We start from the raw sequence: 17,990 nt of genomic DNA, 5'->3' as shown, positions 1-17,990 counted from the left end.
GTCGAGAAAATCGGAAGGACGACTTCCTTCGTTTCCGACGCTTTGTCGATCGCGAATCTCGCCCAGACGACGACGGCCCATTTGTAAACAGCGTTTAGAAGAAGTCTACGGCAAGTATCGAGACGCGATCGATACTCGGAAGAAGTGGTTCCTTTCCGTTCCATATTGCGCCCGTAAAGCCTTACCGTGCCGTGTAATCCCACGATATTTTCGCGAATCAGCGACGCGCCCCTCCGTCGGATAATAATAATACTTTTTCTCGATCTCTCGATTTCTCGAAATTACGTGTCTCGACTACGAGAGAGGGGGGGAAGAATTATCATAGATTCGAGCATCGGCGTCGAACGATAATAACAATAATAATAGTAGTAGTAATAACGAAAGACAAGAGGATCGGACGGCACGGCGGCTCGTGGGATTGTGCACGCGCGTAACAAATAAGGCAGCGAGGAGAGACAAATGACGCGGAGAGGGATCGGCGGAGCCGCTCCGACACAAAGCATCCCCCGAACACCCTTTTCGAGTCGGAGGTGACGTCACTGACAATGGAAGGTCGAGCTGTGATTAAAGATCGAGAGACTCCGTAAAAACTCCTTCAAAAGTGTAGGAACGAAGGAGGAGAGGCGGCGGGCCTACCGGCGTGAAATATTGCCTCCGCGGCACCCGACAGCTATATGACGTTTCCGAAGGGCATGAAAGAATCTCTCTCTCTCTCTCTCTCCTCGCTATCATCCCGCTGACCATCTTTTCTCTTCCTACCACCACTACTACTCGTCTATTCTTTCTCCTCGATTCTTTCTTCTCTAACCACTCTCTCTCTCTTATTCTCTCTCTCTCAAGAAGCGCGAATCTCTCGATTTGGAAATTACACGTCTCGAGAGCGGCGTAGAGCGCGCAGAACGAGAGTGTGGAAGAGAGGAAGAGGGAGAGTCCGAGTTTAAAATCGGTTAATTTAGCGGGCAGCGGTCAACGAGGCGCCAGGGCATTTAATCGGTGTTGTCGGCGAGAAGTGGGGTGGGGGAACGTGATCGGGAGAGGAGACTCGGCCGCTCGACTCCTCGTATTATTCGAATTGATGCGGTGAATTGGCGCTGACGACGTCTCTCTCTCTCTCTCGCTCCCTCTTCGCCCGCCAATCCGACCGTTTGTTTATTGACCGCGTTGGCGCGTTGGCGTTGGGGATTCCTCGCGGGTGTACGGTTTTAATACGAGGCGCCCGTCCCCCCTCATGCGCTACGGGCCTGAAACTCGTCGTTCCAATTCCTTTGGGCGGCCGCCACGTGCTCGTAATGGGCCATTACGGCGCCGTCACAATCCGTGAACCGAGAAGTTGCACCCGCTCTCTTCCTCTTCCGTTCTCCACGCGGGAAGAGAATCGCGAATCCCTCGATGATCGGCGAAGATGGCGGAGTTTTCAGGCGACAATGGTGGCGGAAAGGGGCACCGCCGCGTGATTAGTCCGCCGGGGGAGGGGTTTCTATCTCGGTTGGCACGCATTCCAACGAGTCCCTCTCGTCACTCGACTGCGTGTCTGCTCGCCCGCGGGCTGTGCAGCCGACGAGGTTTAAAAATCCGCGTCGGATACTCTCTCCTCCCTGCGCTCCTCGCCAGCGCCAGTTTAACCGGGGGATCTCCCCCACCCTCTTCCTTCTCTGTTTCAGACGCGTGCGGGTTGTCGGACGTGGCTCACATCGAATCGCTTCAGGAGAAGTCGCAGTGCGCGCTCGAGGAGTACTGCAGGACCCAATACCCGAACCAGCCGACGAGATTCGGCAAGCTGTTGCTGAGGCTGCCCTCCCTGAGGACGGTCTCGTCCCAGGTGATCGAGCAGCTGTTCTTCGTGCGCCTGGTCGGGAAAACGCCGATCGAGACGCTGATCAGGGACATGCTGCTCAGCGGAAGCAGCTTCAACTGGCCCTACATGTCCACGATGTGACACACCGTCTGGCGACACTTGGCTTCCGCGTAATCGGCGCACCCCCTACTACCCCCTCCCCCCGAGTAATAACCAGGTGATAATCTCGAGAGGATCGTGTGAAGAGGAAGATCGAAGGTACGGAGAGGACGAGAGGAAGGAAGAGCTGCGTCAACGAGGACGACAATAAGTGGAGGAGGGAGGGGATGGAAAGAAGAAATTGTAAATTGACGGGGGGAGGAGACGCGCTTCCTCCCCTGCCGCCCTTTTGTTTCGGCGAGCTTAAGTAACGGAGAGCGATAAGCTCGTTGGCGATCGGGACAAAGCGTCGGTGCCAAGACCTGTCTCGTTGTTTAATCCCCCCTCCCCTCCGCTCGATCGATCGATGGGGATCGAGCAACGATTATTGTTGCGCGACTCGAAGAGGCGCGCGACCAGCCTGTAACTGAACGAACGCCTATATTTTTCTCTGAACGCGGATATATGTTCGATCGAGGGCTGGCCGCGTGTCGCGAATTCGAATATGTGTATAAAATGTTGTTACACGGCGATTCTTGGGAGTAGTACTCGGGGGGAGGGGACGCAATGTGATAATAAGCGTACGTGGAGATTCCCGAAACACGGTGCTTTCTTACTTTATAAATAAATAAATAAATAAATAAATAAGTAAGTAAACGAATGAATGAATGAATAAAATAAGTGAATAAGTAAGTAAATAAATACTGTACGATAAAATGCCGGGGCTCGACGCGTTGTACAGGGTTGGCCGGCGACGAAGAGAAGAAGAGATAAAGGAAGGCGGGGGAAATGATCGAAGACTGCGCCCACGACACGCGTACGTGGCAACGTCGAACTAGTTACTTACAATTAGACAACCATTTAGGGGTATATGGGAATATTTCTAATATTTTTAAGCAGCGAGCGATTTTCTTAAAGAAAAAAAGAAAAAAAATGCGACGCGCGCGCGCAACACACACGCATACACGTAAACATACACATACAATATATATATATATATACGCAAGGAGCGAGGGAGCAGCGCGTCTCGGTGAAAATCTACGAGGAATCGAGTCGAGTCGAGTCGAGTCGAGTGGATTCCAACGCCCGAGACGCGTCCCCCTCGTCGAACGCGATTTTTTCTCCCCGGAGAAATTGTATTATATATATATATCGAACACGAATGTGCGTTGTGTGGTTGAATGTACGTAGACCGAAAATCGGACATCTATGTAGCGTTATGTATAAAGGCGCGAGAAGATTTTTGTATAAAAGAACGTGTACATAATTAATATATATGCATATATATATATATATAAAAGATACAGATATAAATACGATTATAAATATACGAACGTAAGCGCGAAATATAAACACGTAATATACGTATGAATGTAAAGAAATATATATGTCAGAATTACAGTGTCTTGCAATCGTTCAATCGCATATCCAACGAAGAGGAGAGTGTGTATATATATATATATATATACGCACGCACACGCGCGCGCAAAGGTAAGTTTTAGAGAGAATGAAAAATCGACGATTCCTCCCCTCCCCCCTCCAGGTCTGGGACGAGCCAGTTCGAAGGAGAAGCATGGCACTCTAAGTATTTTCGAGCTAACAACCATTTCCGAGCATTCCTGCACGAACGTATTTCAATATAAACAATCGCCGGGCGAATTTCCCTGGGCGCACGGCAGCGCGGCGGCAGTGATTTCTGGCCGACGTGACGGCGATGCCTTCGTCTGCGAGCGCGACCCCGAGTGCCCTCGCTCGAGGAACGCAACTCGTTTCGATTCTTCTTTAACCTCTCTCCTCCTCCTCCTCCTCCTCCACCTCGCTCGGTTGTCCGCTCAACTCGCTGCCACTCTTCCTCCTGTTCGTATGCCTGCCCGAACGAAACGTAAGTAAAGAAAGAAAGAAAGAAAGAAAGTAAGTAAAGTAAGTATGTATCCTTGTTTCGTTTCTCTTGGGATTCCTCGCGGTGACGGAGCTTTCAAACTGTACCGAAAGGAAAATCCAGAAGAAATTCCAGAAACGTTTCGCAGGTGTCTGCCGGTATATACGGAGTTCGGAAGCGTGGCGAGGATCGCGCGTTCTACGGGGAGAACGCATAAAACGGGGATAAATCACGCGAAGGATGCCGAGCTGGGCTAGGGCGGAGAAGCAAAAACCCGAGTGCGAGAGAAAGAGAGGCTCGACGAACCAGCCGGATGCTTAGAATTTCGATAAATCTAACTTGGCAGGAGAAACAAACGGCCCAGTGAGAGGCTTTTTTTCCGTCCGATCATCGTCCGCCGTTTTTGGCTCCCGTTCAAAAATCTCGCTTCTTTTTTCGTACCCTAGAATCCGTATCCTGTGCACGCGATACGTAAACGAATAATGGACGGACGGAATTAACGCGAGAACGGGATCGAGGGGAGGGGAGAATATCGCGATATCGCCCGACTCGCGGTTACGTCATCTTCTATCGTCGTCCACCATCCGCTATCGACGATATCGACGAGAACCGCCTCTCCCCGCCGCCCTGTCGGACTTAACTTTCGAGTAAACAGCCATTTCTTACTGCCGTCTTTCTCCAATCGTCGTGCGACTCGACCGCGTAACGCGATAACGATGCTACGTAAGTAACAGTTCGTGGCGATCAAAAATGGCCACCTTTCGAGCCGAGGACCGGTAAAGAACACCCATCGATCAAGGGGTACGCGGCTCGTCAAACCGACTTCCGTGTCCGTGTTCCGTTTCTTGATGGAGCAATGCGCGTCGTGTGTTTCAATTGGTAGCCGCGGCCCACACGCGACTCGCGATTCGTTCGATCGAGCCTTACCTCGCCCCTCGTCGCGGTGAGGACGCGTGAACGCGACGAACGAGGCCGTTTTTAACGAGCTCGCGCGCCTACCCCGTACACGCGGTCCCGCGTAAACGAGAGGCGGAGCAACTGCTTCCAAGAGGTCAGAGGCCACTACCAATCGCAATCTCCCGATAACCACTCTTCTCACTGGCTCCTCTCCTCGGATCAACGCCGAAGCGCCACTTTTTTCCTTTCTATTTACACGTACCGAGGATGCGTGGACGCGTACGCGCCGCCTTCTCCTTTCCTCTCTTTCCCACTTATTCGCGTCACATTTTCCTAGGTTACGCTGTTTTTTCCTCAACTATCGTAATTCGTAATAAGGCCGAAAACCTAACCGGATATCAACTCGGAGGACTATTCGTCACAGGAATCGATCTCATCACGCTTCTCTTTTCGACGACCTCGACCGTTGCGATAAACGATGTGTCGCGGCATTCGCATAATCGTTCGATTTGTACACGTCATTCCTTCGCTCGTAATAATTTTCGACGAGGCGACGTTGAAAGATTCGCGCGTGCTTTCGTTTCTCATTCGATTTCCTATCGACTATGCTTTACACGGAAAGAATCGTTTTTTTCTTTTTTTTGTTTTTCACTCACGTTGCATGCTATTTATGCATATATACGTGTGCTTTTAACTAATCGTTTCTTTCCACTACACGACTACTTGAACTACGTAACAATAGAATCTATTGAACTACGGAATCACGTATCTTTGTTTCATTGTTTTATCTTCTTTAGCTGGTTTTTCTTCTTTCACAAATGATTCATAGGTAAGTACGATCCATCCAAATGAAAGTAAAAATTTTGCTTGTTCTTGTCTTTCTCTTCGACTGAATATGTGGAATCGGAACGAGAAACATCGCGGCACTTCGTCAAACTTTTCTCCGATTATCCTATTAGCGCCATCGTTTGATCAATTTTTGAATCTCTTACGTCGTGGTTAAAACCAATAATATTGTACCTATACTATCGATATCATTCTGTGAGTTTCGATTTGATTCGATCAAGGAGAATCGATACTGTTTTGATACTTGACGAAAATATCGATACGACGAGTTCGATTCTGAAAACGATACAACGATAAATGTTAATGCGGTGTTAACGATCACGAACGTGTTTGATTCCAAAGTACACATCTCAGAAAATTACGTAAGTAAGTAAGTAGACATTCGTATATCACATATTTACTGTAACGATTTACTGTAACAGTTGTTGAAGAATGGAAAATATTTTTGTTTCTTATTGATAGAATTTTATAAGTGGCCTTTCAAATTCTGAATTGTCAACTCACAATATTTTAATGTGATATTTTTATAAAATCATAATAGAATATTCAAATTCGTCGTTATCATTTTATCCTCTGCAAATACATATGATCGTAATTACGTTCGAGGTAAAATATAGGTTAAAACATCGTATAAAATCACGAGAAAAACTCTTCGAGTATTCGTTAGATAAAAGAAATTTTTAACAATTTGTAAAGTTAATATAATATATCAAACTGTATAAACATTTATAAGTATTTCTTTTTGAACATAAATAATTAATCGTTTGAATCAAAATATTACAAATTCGAATTAAATATTTTTTATTATTTTTTAAGTATAGACCGTTTATACATACATATAAGCCATTATCTCTTCCATTTAACATTCATTTATTCAACGGTCAACTTCTAAATATCGTTTTTATTCTTGATTCTATATTTCTTCTTTTTTTTTTTTAGAAAGTTAATAAAAGAGAGCGTCTTTATCGACATTATCGACGGATAGTCAATTAATTAGTTGAGCGCATCACAATCGTGAGCGCTTTCGTCCTGTTCTTTTTCTTCCTGTATTCACATAGTTGAAAATAAATCGTTGTAGAAAGAACATGTGTTGAGTTATTGCATTACGAATATCCTTTTTCCTTTAATTCTTTTTCTTCCATTATCAAATTCAGTGAATATAGTCACATCAAATCAACAAGTGTAGAATCAGTTAATTAAAGTGATGTAATTCGATCTTCAATTGTGATTTATAAAATGAAATGTAAAAAAGTAATGGCCAATTATATCGATTTCGAAAATATCAAATACCGTATTAAATCGATTTAATAAAAATAACTAATGACTAAAATAAAAAACAATTTATTAACGACAATATCTATAATTACACTATAATGTATCGCGCGTGGGAAGCAGTATTTCATTTGATAATATCGCTTAGCTTTTTTTTCTTTTTTTTTTTAAAGTCGGACTGTTAAATAGATTAACCATCGTGTAATCGATTAAGATAACCAGCAAACGGAACCTATTGAGGATAAGATCAAGTCGAATAGTGACGAAGGATCAATGTTTCGGTGATTTCGTGCAAATCCTGATAAAATTGTAAAATCAAACGAAAAACATAACGGGACGAGAGAAGATTAGATAACGAATTTGGATAAATTATCAACCACATTCGAACTTCTGAAAACAACTATTTTCTATTGGACATTGTATTCTGTTCATCTTTACCTCACATTTCGTAAGATAAATAAATATCAACGCGAAACTAACGTTATATGCGTATATATATTTATATTAAAATTAAACGTGCACGCTGATGAAACGCGTCTGGAAACACTCAACAATGATCAATATTGTTTTTGTTGAGAGTCGTGTTACGAAAGATACGTCCAATGTTGAACGATGCATAAAATGTATATATACATATACGATAATAATCAGTTTGTGCAACACTAGAGACACTATTCGTAATATTTTTGTTTTGAAGAAAAAAAAAAAAATAATTACACGCATCGACCCAATTATTAAACAATTACGAATTTAAAACATCTTGTCTCATTTAGCGTTCCTTCGCGTCATTATTATTAAAAACTGTCGTACGTAAATTACAACGACACGAGAGATAATTTAATTAATCGGTCAAAACATCGTAAAATTATTCTGACGAAATATTATCTCTTTTTTTATTCGACATACAATTCGATCTGCACTAGACACTCGAGTGCTTTCGAAATATATATTTACAATATACACCGACGACGATTATCGCATAATTTATTAAAGTTTTTTTTTTTTGTTTAAATACGTTCACAAAAAAATTGATAAAAACTTGTACACGCGTGTATGAATTATTATTTCGATTAACTTTCAATCGAAGATTAGACATTTCTTTCGAGTCGATGTATTTTCGTAATTTTCATCTAAATTTCACGAATTATATAATTTCCCAACTTATTCACGGCATTGCATCTCTAATGCATATGTATTCTTATGCTCAGGGCACCAAACACTTGCTGCATCGAAGGCATCTCGTGGCTATTGTTTTATTTTATTTAATTCTCTTTTCAAAATAAATAAATCGTGATTACTTGGTTCGTTTAGTCGGTAGCATTGGACGCCAAAGTATCTCTATCGGTAATATCAGAATATTTCAACTCGACAGTAATAAGTTGTTTAAAGATAATTTTCTCGCGTTCTCTCTCTCTCTCTCATCCTCTCTCTCACTCTCTCTCTTCTCTTCACTCTACTTTTTTCCCTCCTATAGTTTTTCTTTTCGCATTTATTGCGTAAATCTTTCTGCACTCCAGCGCCTCTTATCTTTCTTTCACACGTTTCGCGCGCGCAGACACACGGTTACGATGCATCCTGTACATTACACTAGCACACTCACTTCCTGCTTTTTTTTTTTTTCATTTCTATCGGTGCAAAAAATAGTCTTGCTATTATACTTTTTTACTTCGCGTTTTTCGCGTTTAAAAACTGTCGATTAAAATTGTACTTCATAAATCTAAGCACTCTGTATATAGTAAAGTTAATACATCGAAATCCGTTCATTTCATATGACGCAAAGGTACTCGCGCTTCGAGCATGAGAGTATGGAGTACTAACGTTACAACATCTCATCGTACTTACGTCCATTTAAATACATTAATTATACGAAGAATTACGCGAAATATATTCTCTCGTTGGCAAACTATTCTCCAAGGATAGAATATCGAGGCTCGAAATACATTTCAAATATCGGTACATGATCCGTTATAATCGAGTCAATCGGGTATTTCATTCGATTACAAAAGCATTTCCGTGAATATTTACTTCACGTCGCGCGAAACGTTACGATGGAACTGAGGCCGTTCAAATAAGTAAAGCAACAACAAAGCGAGTTTATGCTCCACACTCGTACGCTAGAAGTGTCCGCGAACAAAGCTGTACGAAGTTAATGCTTTGTAAATATATATAGTGTATACTACGTGCAGCACATCGCGTTGCGTGACTGTCGTTAAAGAAGACACACCGGATCGTATTAGGAAGGAGCGAATAACTTTGAGTTACAAGTACTATCAGCCGGAACGCGATACGTCTCGAACGTGCACACATACGTAGGTACTTTTTGTATGTTAACCTCCTTACGGTTATCTATTTAGATGTCTTGTAGCTTATTTATCATTAGTACTATTACTACCACGGTGCCCTGGCTGTCGGTAAACTACACAACGTATAGCTATATTATTAGTATAGCTAAATAAATTAAATATATATATATATATATATTTATATATATATATAGCTATATTTTTGAAATAAATCTATATTCATCGACCGAGATTGCGTTATGCACCATTCGTGTGCTTCGTTTTCCCTTCGTGTGTAATCGATTTTTCATAATCCATTCGCTTCTGCTAGATGCTGAGCGAGATATCGATCTCTCGAATCTCTCCATCATTCGATCAGGTTCGATAAAAAGAAAAAAAAAAAGAAAAAAGATAGGTTAGTTGTCCGAGTTGAAAATAGAAATATTTTATTCAAAATTGAGTGGGGTGTATTTAAAGAGAGAGAGAAAAAAAAAGGAATGAAAATATTCGCGGAAACCGAATAAGAAATTTGGAAATTCCCCGTATAATTATAGATTTCTATTTTTAATTAATGTAAAATTACTATAAAAGATATATACATCAACCACTAGATTACATCGATTATCTCTTGATTAACGTTTCCCTCTTTGTTGTGTTCGATTATTCACTATGCTTTACCCAGCGCCGTAAATTTCTCTCGTTCTCGCATTTTGTAGTTTCTGAATTGGGCTGCGCATGTACATGTGTTAGGAACCTTAATAAGGCAACGAAGGAGCCCTGAATTTTACGAATGTAATCGATTTTCGTTTTCACATTCTTTTAAGATGCTTTTAAAGCTATACAAATTTCACAATGCTCAGGCACGAACGAAACCGTTTATAAATAAGTAATTATTTTATAAGAAAGAGACCCGGTACCTTGTATGATTCTCCTTCTACACGCCATTTATTTTCTATACATCGTATTTTTCTTCTCTTAACCAATTAATCGATTAATTGCAATACATTTTATTTGATGATACATCGTATATTGATACAAAAAAACTATAAAGCACAAAAAATTACGCAAAAGCTTGTGCCACGATCACCTACAGATTGATTATTATTCCATATTACAGCGTTTTCATAGCGAAAATATTTAATTACATGTAAATAAAAAATTAAAAAAATATCTGTCGATATACCGATATAAGTTTTCGATTATCCATATAATATTGTTACATTCAACATAAAAATTAAACAAAATCTATTACGATTAAACATATAATCAATTATTTTTTTTCGATCAATTCATAGATAACACTCAGACAAAAGCTCTCAAAAAATATATAAATATAAAATATCCTTTTTTTTATACCAACAAATTTTTAAATTTTTTGAATGAAACGTAAGAGCACAATCGAACAGAGTACAACATTCGTAAAGTTCAGTAATCATTAACAGAGAAAACAGTGATTTGTATACAAAACTTTTAAACAATATCATATCACAGTACTAGCTATAAATACAACGTTTAAAAGAGAGCTGGAAACGAGAGCTAAACCAGTGCTTCGTTCGAAAAAGGAGAGAAAGAGAAAGAGAGAAAGAGAGAGAGAGAGAGAGAAAAAACACCGAAAGAAGTCCTACGAAAAATTTGTACACGATTTGCGAGAATCACGGGACCGAGGCTCCATCTTTGTTTTTTACCATTAATATTTTCACTATAAAAAGAAAGAAAAGGAGGGGGGAGGGAGAAAAAAGAAAGGGAGAATAGAGAAAAGAGAGCTTATTATGCTACGTATCGAAGATCGGATGGAAACGAATATTCACGAATAGAACGATAGAACGAAAAAACAAACGTATTTTATAGTTGTGACATCACTAAAAACGTTACAGTGCGCATGAAAATATGTCGGTTCTTCCTTATCACATGTGCAACGATTTTCGCACCTGCTTGTCTACAGAATATTTATCATTTCCGTTCTTTGTAAAAACAACACGACATTTTTCTTTCTTTTTTTTTTTTCCCCTTTTTATAATCTTTGCCATGTTCGTTTTTCCTTTGCCCTTTTCTTTTCTTTTTCCTCTTCATTCGTATCTTGTTGTGACAACGTACAACGTATACGTCGCGCTCATCTCGTCACGTATATATGTACATGTAAAAGCGACTGGCTGCCGATGATTGACTGGACCGTATTCAAAAGATAAAACGAATCAACCATCCATTCGAGATGTCGTTGATGACAACGGAGGGTACGGATTATGTACCAAGGCCGGAATTCCAGTTGCGTCAGGCTGCTGACTGGTTGAAACCGAGCAAGAAATAGAGTGTTGCTATTTCTTAGTCGGAGTGCCTCGTTGCGTCAATCCTTCGAATCGTTTGAACGTGTAATTGATAAACACCCAGTCCTTGTATATTACTTCTCCGTCTTGAGGCATTGGTGCAGATGCTGCGATCGTTGGGAGGGGAAAGAGAGAAGAAAAAAAAAAAAAAAAAGAAAAGAAAATTACATTTAATCTTAATTTAACCAAATATTCTATCGTCGTCGTTTTAAAGTGGAACAAACGTTTCGTACACTTACGTATTTCCAGTTTCACATCTGGAAATTCGTCGAAATTGGAAGTATCGTCGATGGAACGTACTTCGACTGGGATCGCGGCAGGTCTTTCTCTGATATGTTCCCAGTCCACGCCACGGAAGAAAGGGGCGAGTTTAAGTTCTTCGATACCTCTTTGCGCGCCTAAAGGAATAAAATGATTTTATTATTTATTTAACAATAAAGAAAATGTATTATTATTCAAAATTTGAAAACGAGATATTAATAACCTAATCTTCTATCAGCTTCGCAACAAAATCTGATTATGGTATCCTTAGCTTCCTCGCTAATAGGAACTTCTGGTGGGAAAACTAAAGTCTCTCTCCAGTTCATAACTTTCCTGTAAGTTTCTTGAGGATTTTCGCTGCAGAATGGAGGATATCCTGAAATAAGTCAGCCAATAATGAATAAAATTGTTCCAAAACCGGATATGGCGGTCTATAATAGAAGAGTATAATATACCTATGAGCATCTCGTACATAATAACTCCCAAAGACCAGCAATCACAAGCAGGTCCATAACCAGTTTGTAAAAATACTTCCGGGGCTATATAATCGGGTGTCCCTACCGTGCTGTAAGCTAACGCTCTCCTATTTCTTTTCCAACTCTCTGCCCTTCTTTTACTATCCATCGCTCCGCCGCTTCCGCTTCCACATGACGTCACTATAAACAAAAGCATTTTGTTCAAACGTCGCCCCTTTCGATACAGAGAAACGGAGAATTCAGAAAGAAGGAAAACTTCTACCGAACTTACTGAAATCCGAAGGTTTCGCTTGGCTAAGATCTCTGTAGAAATCGGTTCTATGAGATTTTTTCAAACCCGTGCATAATCCAAAATCAGAAAGCTTTATATGACCTCGCGCGTCTAACAACAGATTATCCGGTTTGATATCTCTGAAAAAAAGGATCATTAAAAAACGGTATCACTATAATATACTCGTTTTCGTTTTTCGAATCTCATCTTACCTATGAATAAATCCTAATTTATGAATAGAATCGATCGCCAACGCAGTCTCAGAAATATAAAATTGTGTACACTCCTCGGAAAGCGTGTCTTTCTTCATTAGCAGTGTCATCATGTCACCTAATAAATTATCGTAACGCGATTTTATCGAGACGTACAAACATACATAATGAAAAGTTATATTTAATCAATCATATAATAAATATTTATCGTGTAATTACGTATAATGAAATCAAGTTGCGTATAATCAAAGTCGCGTATTATATTTATATATACTTTCAACGATAAATATATTCAATTTGTGAGATAAGGAAAAATATATAAATAAAAAGAAAGGATAGACAAAGAGGGAATATCATTTGTATGGAAACAAAAATGGCTTACCGCCTGGAAGAAACTCCATGATTAGATACAGATTTATAGGATCTTGAAAGCTATAATACATTTTTACGACCCATTGGTGATCAGCCTCCACCAATACGTCTCTTTCGGCCCTGACGTGCGCTACCTGCTCCTTCTCCAACATGTCCGCTTTTCGTAAAATTTTCATCGCGTACACGTGCCCGGTGTCCTTCTTTTGCACGAGTCTTACCTTTTTCGACACGCAAGAGAGGTCGACAGATAATTAATCTTGAACCGGTCGCATTATATATATATATATATACATATGTCTCCATCTATGCGGTGAAAAATTTACCTCTCCGAAAGCGCCTCTGCCGATAACTTTGAGAGGTTCGAAGTCTTCGACGCCGAGCCGAGAGCGTTTCAAGCGAAGAAATTCAGTTTCTTTCTGGGCATGTTGCAACCGTTTCTCCTGCTTCTGTTGCTCCGACAGTCCTTCGTCTTTCAACGATTCCTCTAATTTCGCAAGCCTCTGCTTTCGCTCGATATGCTGGGCTATCAAATTGCTGTAGTAATTCTCCAAGGTTACCTAAACTCAAAAACATATAAATCTTGACGTAGAGAAAACAGTTATCCTCATATTTGTATATAGCGTATATATAGGAAATGGGTTAAAGTATTTTTTTCTAAAAAGACGAAAATTATTATTTTTTTTTTTTTTTAACGTATTCGTTGTTCAAATTTTAATTCGAAACGATTTGAAATTGATTAGATAGAGATAGAAAAAATAAGGAGATGAGAGAGAGAGAGAGAGAGAGAGAGAGAGAGAGAGAGAGAGAGAGAGGAAGGGAAGGAAGACTCACCTTGGCCTTTGTAGCCTTGTCCAATGTGTGCCCGCTGAAACGGATCGTGCTCTCTGTGGCCGCCATCTCCAACACCCCTGTAATACACGCAAAACGAGGTCACCGAGTGTCGCACTACGATCTCCAGAAGCGAGGTCTCGTACTATGACAATGACACAAATCCTTCCGCACTCGAATATCTCAATGTAATTAAAAACAGAGCGCGAAGGACCAGTAACGAAAAATCTTACGATTCGGATCTACCGATCGATTGTCGGTCGGTAAAATAATATTCACAAAAGAACTATCTCGATCCTAACTCTTCTCTTAATACCCCGTACTCGCACATTCTCTCTTAACTTTATATAGAAGAGCGAAAGATACGTGGAATACGAGATATCGTATTTAATTGAGAAGAGAGAGAGAGAGAAAAAAATTTTAAACAAAGCATTTTAACCGAGAAGAGCGAATAAGAATTATCCTCGAATCAAGGAGACAAGCCACGTACGTGCAGGAAAAAGATAAAGTCGAGTCGATTCGTTATTCTTAACGAATTTCCTCGACAAAGAAGAAGACGCAAATACGTTAACGAGGAAGGCTCGTTTGGCGGTTAACGTTTGCCTTAAACGTTGCACGCCTCGAATGCAGCGATCGCGGAAAGGTTGGCTAGCTTTTATTAAAAATAAACGCCGCGGTGAATACCGTGTGCAACTCGGTCAAACAACAGTGCATCTATTTACAGAAAGCATGGAGGTCTTTCCTTAAGGATCGCAACGCGGTGACGAGTGTTCACGAATCGACATTCTGTTTTATTCTGATCAAGCGAGGATTACTTACAGCAAGGATTCGAGCGTGCAACGCGTCAACGCCAACGTTTCTCCCGCGACGTCCCCGTGAATGTGACAACCATAATATTTCTCGACACAAACACGAGCAAGAGGGGGAAAGAGCGGAGAAAGATCGCGCAAATAATCACTGTACGCGTATTAGTCGATAGATGGAACGGCACGATTTGCCGAATTCGCGTGTGCGTCCGCTGCGCTCGTCCTCAAGGTATATTTCGCGATCCGATCCTCGTAGAACTAGGGAGTAGGTACAATGACGTCACGCGCTGATTACATTACGGACTACAAGGCCGTATTAAACTATTCTAGAAGCCGTACTTTGCGCGTCTCTTGCGTTCAGTGTGCAAATAAAGGGTAACATAAGACACGCGAACTGTGTTCTTCGCGAGCTCGTTACGCTTCCCGCTTCGCCACATTGCGCCACTCGCAATTAATCTAAATTTACAGTTACGCGTCGCTAACCAGACTGCATTATCGACGTTTCGAACGCCAAGAAACTTCGAATCGCCGCCGGTAAGTCGATACTATTGTTCGATCACTTCAAATCGAAGAAAGATATACGAGTGATTCGTTTCGAAATCAAAACAATTTATGTATATATATACAAATATATCGAGTATAGAAGTTTGAAATAATTGAAATAAAATATTGTCACAGAGATCAAAGATACGAGAGAACGGTGCTCTTCCTACTGTTGATCGTACGGTTTCTCTTCGACACTGATTACGTAAAACATGTTCGTATCGCGCACGCGGTGAACCTTTCAACGATGGAACACACAATGGTTTATCCGTGCAATGACGCATACCGTTATTATTTTCGTTGTTAGCCTGCCTGCCCTCCTCTCTTCCTTCGACCTTGTCCGGTAACAAAAAATTGACGCTAAGTCTTCATCACGCAAGCCTCCTCGTTTCTTTTAATTTTTTCTCAAAAATGGACGACCTGGAGCTTAAACTTTTTCTAGAAAGCACAGAGGAGAAACAGATGGGTATTGTCTACGATTAAACTAATTGGAAAGAACGATGGATAAAAATCTGTCAAATTGTGCGATATCCTTCCTGCATGGTGATACTTGCAGCTGAAATGCTGACATTTCGAAAACCTTCGTGTTATATGCTAATTTCTTTGGAAGCTAAAGCAAACTTTCGTAGACTTTAACGCTAAAGAGCTATAGCGTGTCATGAATAAATATACCCGCGTTCAAAAGTCGAAGCTATTCTTGAAGAAAAATAACTTATGTGTAAATATTTTTTATAGCTATTATATGTATTCGTGAAAATACATATATGTACGTATATAGATGAAAACGAAGTTATTTTGATACATGTACGAACGCAAATTTTATGTACCAGAAATGGGAAAAGAAAATATTCGAGATAAATGATAATAATAATCGTACGAAATAAGAGCATGAATAGCTTGCGATACAAGAACGTCGTTGAACTTCAGTTAGAAATCGTGTGAAAGTGAAAACGTCGATTGCATCGTGCTACGGTGACCTCCGATACGAACCAACAAGTAGGAAACTATCGTAAATATACATTCGAATCAAATATATATCCGGATAAATTGGAAAAAATCTTTATTTCGCGTTATTTTCTTCGCTTTTTCCTTATTTTCCTATCAGTCATCGGTTAACTTTCCTTTCACTTGCTCAACTTTTCCTTCTCTTATTTCAAATATCAATGGTTACATTTATCGACATTTAAACGATCTGTTTCATTAGACGTTATAAAAACTTGTAGTAAATATAACAAATTTGTATATCGTACTATATTTAAAACACGACTAGATAAGTGAAACAGTGTTTATCGAAGTTTTCAAATATACGTATCAAAGTTTTACGATTGAAATCTTCGATATTATACGTACGAAAAAATCACGTCACAAAAAGCGAGAAAACGTATACTCAGCACATGGAGAACTATCAACAAAAATCGCGTGATGCACTGAACAAAATTGACGCGTCAGCGGCAACGCTTATGCGATCATATCGTTCCATCTATTCTTCAAAGAAATATTCTCTAACCAAAAATTTACATTCGTTTGAACTTCGCTTGCTCTTCTTTTAGGTTATGTCCTATCTAACATTTCGATACATCTATAAAACCGTTCGTTTATCGTTTCTGTTTGTGTCATCCGTGTCAGGACAAATAAATTGCACTGTTTCTAGACTTTTACGAAAATACTTAATACTTTTTAATTTTATCCAAAAGATCCCAAGACATGTGGAACTTCAAATTTCAACGTATCTTAGAAAGTGGAAAAATACTAGGATATTTTTACTGAAGAGGGCAGCACGGATGCATTAAAGGAACATTGAGAAATTTATCTTTTTACCATTCGATAACGAAACAACGGGATTCAAATTAATAATTCAAATAAGTTTTACACGTGAAAAGTTGTCAACGATAAGGGCTCTCCCATATAAGTAAATAAATTGCCGGTTAAAATATATTCTCGAACGCGGTAAAAAATAAATACGTAAAATTTAGTGGAATTCATTATTGATTTCACATCTTTCTTTAGATAAGCGTCTTAATAAAGAAAGGCGTTCACGTATATACTTATATACACAGAAGTATATGTTGGTAATCAGCTAAGGGTGGAGATTACACGTATGCACATATGTAACCCGTACTTATACGTATCGTGCGTTATATGAGCGTACCAACTATCGAGAGCATGAGTCACCCTATGCGTAGGCGTAGATGGTAATACGCTTATCGGCATGAGCGCTTTTAGAAATTATTTACATTCGGCGACCGTGTAATGAAGGCTTTCTGTATGGCGCGGAGACACATACGTTACTAAGTAATCGCGGAAAAACCAATTCCTACGTGATCGACGATTACGAACGTTTCAACCGGCGACACATTTTCAAACGCGTCACGTTTTCGCGACGGTGAATGAACGGGTAATGACCGCCATAAGAATCCCGCATAGACATTCTTCGAAATATTTGCAATTCCCGATGGATCATTCCTGTTTTCTAAATGGATATTATTACACTAAACGAAAAACTATGTCGAATCGTCGACGTGCGCGAATTTATATACTACTCGATGACGCGTAAAATCCTCGTTTTCATCCAGACTTTTCTCTCTTCTTTTCAACCTTTCCTTTCTTTGTTTCTCTCTCTTTTGAAACACCCTTATCGATCTTTGCAATTTGCATATTCCAAATATGTATTTGACGTATTATACGTACGTATGTTTGTTAGGTTAGGTTAAGTTCTTTTCTTTACCGCATGCGCGTTTATAATCTGGTGAATGCTATTACTTTGAAAGACTGAGAAATTTTCGCAACCAAT

General features: G+C 40.1%; 3 protein-coding genes across 20 annotated transcripts in view; 2 read left to right on the top strand and 1 right to left on the bottom strand.

Annotated features, from left to right (window-relative positions):
• LOC108003229 (nuclear receptor subfamily 2 group F member 1-A) overlaps nt 1-3,332 on the top strand; it is a 57,728-nt gene extending 54,396 nt beyond the window's left edge. For both annotated transcript variants that reach the window (XM_062076612.1, XM_062076611.1), the window contains one exon: nt 1,662-3,332. In XM_062076612.1, coding sequence (XP_061932596.1) covers nt 1,662-1,936 — 275 coding nt within the window. In that variant the 3' untranslated portion in view covers nt 1,937-3,332. The remainder of the gene's footprint in view (nt 1-1,661) is intronic.
• A 6,322-nt stretch (nt 3,333-9,654) lies between these two features.
• Nucleotides 9,655-17,990, bottom strand: part of LOC108003247 (serine/threonine-protein kinase tricornered) — a 37,789-nt gene continuing 29,453 nt past the window's right edge. For 7 of the 17 annotated variants that reach the window (XM_062076596.1, XM_062076594.1, XM_062076599.1 and 4 more), the window contains 8 exons: nt 13,854-13,930; nt 13,346-13,579; nt 13,033-13,240; nt 12,651-12,768; nt 12,439-12,578; nt 12,147-12,347; nt 11,915-12,067; nt 9,655-11,828 (listed from right to left, as the gene is read on the bottom strand). In XM_062076596.1, coding sequence (XP_061932580.1) covers nt 11,422-11,828; nt 11,915-12,067; nt 12,147-12,347; nt 12,439-12,578; nt 12,651-12,768; nt 13,033-13,240; nt 13,346-13,579; nt 13,854-13,930 — 1,538 coding nt within the window. In that variant the 3' untranslated portion in view covers nt 9,655-11,421. Of the gene's footprint in view, nt 11,829-11,914; nt 12,068-12,146; nt 12,348-12,438; nt 12,579-12,650; nt 12,769-13,032; nt 13,241-13,345; nt 13,580-13,853; nt 13,931-14,340; nt 14,420-14,669; nt 14,816-15,485; nt 15,638-17,990 lie in introns of those variants that run through there. The other 10 variants (XM_062076601.1, XM_062076595.1, XM_062076609.1 and 7 more) reach the window with 5 other exon arrangements.
• LOC108003232 (transcription initiation factor TFIID subunit 11) overlaps nt 14,914-17,990 on the top strand; it is a 34,964-nt gene continuing 31,887 nt past the window's right edge. The window contains exon 1 of the mRNA XM_062076613.1: nt 14,914-15,190. The gene's annotated coding sequence lies outside the window, so the exon portion shown is untranslated. The remainder of the gene's footprint in view (nt 15,191-17,990) is intronic.

This window comes from Apis cerana, linkage group LG6 (genome assembly GCF_029169275.1).
Source record: "Apis cerana isolate GH-2021 linkage group LG6, AcerK_1.0, whole genome shotgun sequence".
Lineage (NCBI taxonomy): Eukaryota > Metazoa > Arthropoda > Insecta > Hymenoptera > Apidae > Apis > Apis cerana.
This window is presented reverse-complemented; position numbering and strand designations above follow the sequence as displayed.